This window comes from Equus quagga, chromosome 10, assembly GCF_021613505.1.
Source record: "Equus quagga isolate Etosha38 chromosome 10, UCLA_HA_Equagga_1.0, whole genome shotgun sequence".
Lineage (NCBI taxonomy): Eukaryota > Metazoa > Chordata > Mammalia > Perissodactyla > Equidae > Equus > Equus quagga.
The window spans coordinates 67,950,811-67,955,567 of record NC_060276.1 but is presented as its reverse complement, the minus strand read 5'-3'; the positions used below and the strand labels follow the sequence as shown (position 1 = coordinate 67,955,567).

General features: G+C 62.4%; 1 protein-coding gene across 1 annotated transcript in view; it reads right to left on the bottom strand.

The window, feature by feature from the left end:
- The window catches only part of CITED1 (Cbp/p300 interacting transactivator with Glu/Asp rich carboxy-terminal domain 1), a 5,933-nt gene extending 3,109 nt beyond the window's left edge, over positions 1–2,824 (bottom strand). Inside the window, exon 1 of the mRNA XM_046672755.1 lies at positions 2,383–2,824. Within this exon, the coding sequence (XP_046528711.1) occupies positions 2,383–2,809 (427 nt within the window). The 5' untranslated portion in view covers positions 2,810–2,824. The remainder of the gene's footprint in view (positions 1–2,382) is intronic.
- Positions 2,825–4,757: the final 1,933 nt, after the last annotated feature.

The following is a 4,757-nucleotide window of genomic DNA, read 5'->3' as shown; positions in this document are numbered from 1 at the left end:
GGGGGGGCGGGGGGGGGGAATAGAGAAAACAAGAAAAAAGTATCTCTGTTCTGATATCAGTTCTTGGGGAAGACCATTTTATCATGTCTCCCCCTTCAGGCTGGGAGCTCCCCTAGGCGGGACCCTGTTTCCATTCAGATCTGTCGCCTCCCATCACTGCCGTCCCCCCAACTCCCGCCCGCCCCGACCCCTGGCCTGGGTCTGTGCTCCGTAGGCGCTCAGTAAGTGTTGTTAAATCTATCTGAAGAGGCAATCGAATTTTGAACGGAATCCCTGCCCCTGCATCCCCGATTTTCTGTCCCCACTCTGCCACCCAGCCCATTCAAAGGCAAAACTTGGCAGCGCAGAAATGTCCCAGCCCGCTCTCCAAGCCGCGAGCTGACCACTGCGAAACGGCTGCCAGAGGCGGCTGGGCAACCTGGAGCAACAAGTGCCTCCTCGCCCGCTGGTGCCTCTCGGCCCCGGGAACTGGGTCCCCGTCCCGCCGCCCGCCCTTCGCCCTTCGCTTCAGACCTCCCAGTGGGCCGGCAGCCCCCTCCCGCCTAGATGGGGGTGGGGAGGGGAGAGGAAGAAGAGAGAAGGGAGAGGCAGGTAGGGGGGCCGCGTCTTTGACCTGTTGGGGGACCAAAAGTTAAAATGGCACCAACCGGATGGCTCCATCTCGATTGCTATTTTCTCACTCAGAAGGAGAAATTTAAAAATCCAAACAGTACTGCGGCTTGGCTTGGACGCGCTCTAACCAGACCAGTCAGTTTCGCCACCTGAAAACTAAAGGCCCGTTGTTTGCGGACAGCTCGGCTGCCCTCCTTGCCGCATCCCAGGTGGAGCCGCCGGAGCTGGGTGCAGCAGGGAGCATCCCTGCACGGTGGGCGCGAGCACCCAGGCCAGCAGGGCCCCGAGCGTCCGTTCCCGCAAGTGCTGCATCAAGAACCGATCGTAGAGACGGGATGGGCAGGCGGGGAGGGGCGCGGGGTCTCGGCCTCCGCGGCGAGTTTGGGGCCCCGCGGTGTTTCCGCGCGCGAGGGCGCACTCCGGCGCCGGCGGCGGCCACTCCCGCGCCTCACCAACACTTACTGAGCGCCCGCGGAGCAGCCGACGCGGCCGCAGGCTGAGCCTACCCCCTAGCCAAGCCGCCTGTGGTCAGTGCTATCACCCCGCTGCGAGAAGAGAGAGGCTCGGAGAGGTTCGGTAACTTGCCCAAGGTCACAGCGCTAGAAAGTGGCGGAGCCGGGATTCGCAGCCAGGTCTGTCTGACTCCAAGTCCGGCGCTCCGCGAGGCTGGGACTCCGTGCGCTGCCCGGCCCCGCTGCCCTCGTTTATAGGGAGAGGGGTGTGTGCGTGGGTGTGCGCGTGTGTGTGGGCGTGCGAGTGGGGGAGAGCAAAGGTCGACTGGGTAGCAGAGGCAAGTTGCCCAAATTCGCTAACTTCCATCCCGCAATTCCGCTGAACTCGGCCCGAAAAGCCCCTCTCGCCTCCAGCCCCCGAAGGAAACCTGAGCTTTGTGCAGCCCCGGAGCCGGAGCGTCCAGATGCGGTCCGGGCGATTAGCAAAGTCGGTGGAAGCCAAGCTGGAGAAAGCGCGGGCGCGGGGAGAAAAGGTGCTGCCTGCCGTCTCCCCGGGAGAAGCGGGCGCTTGGCCCGGCTGGCCGGCAGGCGGGCGCGCTGGCGAGCGAACCGGCTCGCTCGCAGACGGGCGGGCGGCGGCCCCTCTGCCCCCAGCAGAGCAGCCTCCAAACAGAAAACAAGTCCCCCAGAGCCCCTCGGCCCGCCTGGCCGCCGCCCGCGCCCCACGCCCGCTCCGCTGGAGTCCCCGGCCCCGCCGCCCAGCCCAGCGCCCTGCCCGGCGGCCCGGCTTACCTCCGCGAAGCCGCCTGCCCTGGAGAGAGGGAAGCGCGGAGCCCGGTGAGCCGCGGGCGAAGCGGCGGAGCCCCCAGCCCCTGGCACGCACGCCGCCGCCGCGAGCCGGTCGCGCTCAGTGCCACCCGACCCCGGGGCGCCTGGGAAAAGCCCGCACCGCCGCGCCGCGCCGCCGCCGCACCGCACCGTGCCGCGCCAAGCAGCCCCGGCCCGCGCCCGTGCCCGCCCGCCCGCCCGCCCGCAGCTTCGGCGCCTGACTCCGGGGCGGTGGCGGTGGCGGCCACCGCGCTCCCTTCCCGGCGCGGGGGCCCCGGCTCTCAAGCCCCCATTGCTGCCCGGAGAGCCTTGACGCACACGCACACGGCAGCAGGCTGGCCTCGGCTAGGAATCCCAGGAAGGACAGACCCTTTTCCCCCTTTTTCTCTCTCCCCCCAATTTCCACGTCTTTATAACCGGCTTAGGGCATTATTAGCACATGTCCTGGCTCGTGGGCGAGTTGGTGGCAAAATCTGAACTGGATACTCACCGAGGGCCAGAGCGGGTGCCGTGCCTTCCTCAGCCCTCTGCCTCCTCGCCAGGGACGACCCCTCGCCGGCGGGCTGCGGGCGGGCAGCCGGGCGGAGCGGGCCTCCTCTCGGCAGCTCAGCGGTGCCCCTTCTGCAGCTGTGCCGCCGGGAACATTTTATAGCGGCGGCTGGCGTGTGTGGCCCTTTAAAGGCGCTCGAGCTGGTGCAGTCACGGCGGATCGTGTGAAAGCGAAGGGCCGGCCGGGGAACGGAGTCCGAGCGGCCCCGCGGGTCCGGCAGCGCCGGGGACCGGCCGCGGCTCCCGGGGTGGGGCTGGCGGGTCCAGGCCGTGGACTCCTCGAGCCCCGGGCCCCGGCCGACTCGTGGCGCTTCTAAAGCTGGCGGGAGCCCGGGCCCGGGACATGGTCTCTCCCTACCGCCCCGCATGGACTTGCCCAATAAATTCCACTTAGTAATTTCGCTGAGGTGAGGGAGAGCCGTGAGTGTCTGCTTTCTGACCTAAATCTAGCGGGTGGCCGGAGCGGGCTTCAGGGAGTTGGGGGAGAGCTGTGACCCGGAGGAGGGGGATGCACACGGGACGGGGCCGGCGGGGCAGGATTTGGGGTTTCTGCAGGGCTTTCTCAGAGCCCGTCTGCCCCCTTTGGGCTGCACCATCTCCCTTATCGAAGGGCCGAGGCTGGGGGTTTCTTTCCCCTTAAAGTCGCTGGATTCCGGGCAGAGCCTCATGGAGGGCCTGTCCGTCAGCGGTGGCTTCCCTGGAAGGCCTGAGCGGGGGGTGGGTTCGAGGGATTCTCTCTGGTGGTCATCCAGGGCGGAAGGAGGCTGGCGAGATGCGACGCGGAGATGTGCCGCCCTCCCGGACCGTGAGGCCAGGGGCAGCTCACGAGGCTCGCGAAAAGCCAAGAACAGGAGGCAGGGTCCGAGGAGCTTGCCCAGGGGGCTCGCGGGGATTCCTCCTGCCTTCCCACGATGCCAGGTTATTTTGTTGTGGTTATATAATCATTCTCATCTAGCCAGAATAACATTTTGCATTTGGAGCACACCTTTCTCGGGTTGGGATATTATCTTACAAATCTTTATGGGAAAGAGGTCTGCTTCTTCTCCTTATCTCAGTTCCTGTTCCTTGTGGCCAACAAACTCCCATCTCACCCCTTACAGGAAGGCCACCAGGATTACTCCTCTACCAAACTCCCTTTTTTGGCCCCTTTCAGAAGAACTACTCAGTTTACACTGTTTATAAAACATGCTCTTTAAAAAAAGTCCTGATGTTAAGGAAAAGGGGGGGGGGGATGTCATGAAGTCATTTTCACTATATATGTGTTCTGTCTTCCTAATTGGATTTGAAGACATAAAGGTCTTTTTTTTCTTTTTCTTCCTTTCGTTCTTTCATTCTTTCCTTTTTCCTTTTCCTTTTCTTTTTTTAGTATCTTCAAGTGCCCTGCATTTGCTCTTTGAACAAAGTTCTGTTTGTTGACGGGCTGACCGGCTTACTGACATAAACATGGAGAGCAAATGGAGGGACGGATCAAGGCCCTTCTTTGACACTTGGAGGAAGCTGGGGCGAATGCTCCGGACGCCAGGTAAATCCATTCCCCAGCGCCAAAAGCTGCCTTGAGCGTCGCCATTCCTTCCCCCCACCCTACTCCAACACAAACCCCGGTAACAACCACACGCCACACACCATCGCTGCACTTTCTCACTTTGCCCAAAGCCCGTGGGTCGTGCCCAGTTTCCCTCTGATAAAAGGCGGCATCAGTCGGGACCCTAAAACTGCACAGAGTTTGCACGTGAAATACACTCTCGAGCCATCTTGGTGTTTGCGGGAGATGAGCGACCCTAGGCTTTCATATTGTGTTGCTAATTTGGACCTCCGACCTTCCCTCCCTCTCCGCCCCCGCTCAGGAGCGGGTCTGGAAACGGCAGCATCTCCGCTGCAGGCTCCGGATCCGGGAGGTGGCGGATCCGCCCTCCATCTATTGGATGGCTCCCAGGCCAATTGTTAGAAAGAGGCATATGTTCATCTCGGCTTCTGGAGTGTCTCCGGAGCAGTTGCTCCACAGCCAGCCCCCTCCCCCATCCGGACCATTGAAGGGCAGAAAAAGGAGCGCCCTCCGCCACGTTTCTCTGTGCCCACATGCCAGAAAGGGTCTCCCCACTAGTGACTTCCTGTCGTCTCCACTGTACACCTCCTTGGGAGCAGGAAAGAGAGAGGCTTCAAGCACTCAGCTTTGGAGCACAAAAGCCACCCCTTTCCTTTTGGGGGAGATCAGAGAGGAGGTTAGTTGCAGAGACAGAGAGAGCAAAGGAGACATTTGCATTTCTCTGCAAATATGCCTTGGATCACTGACTTCCCAGTTGGCTCCAGCCGAGCTCA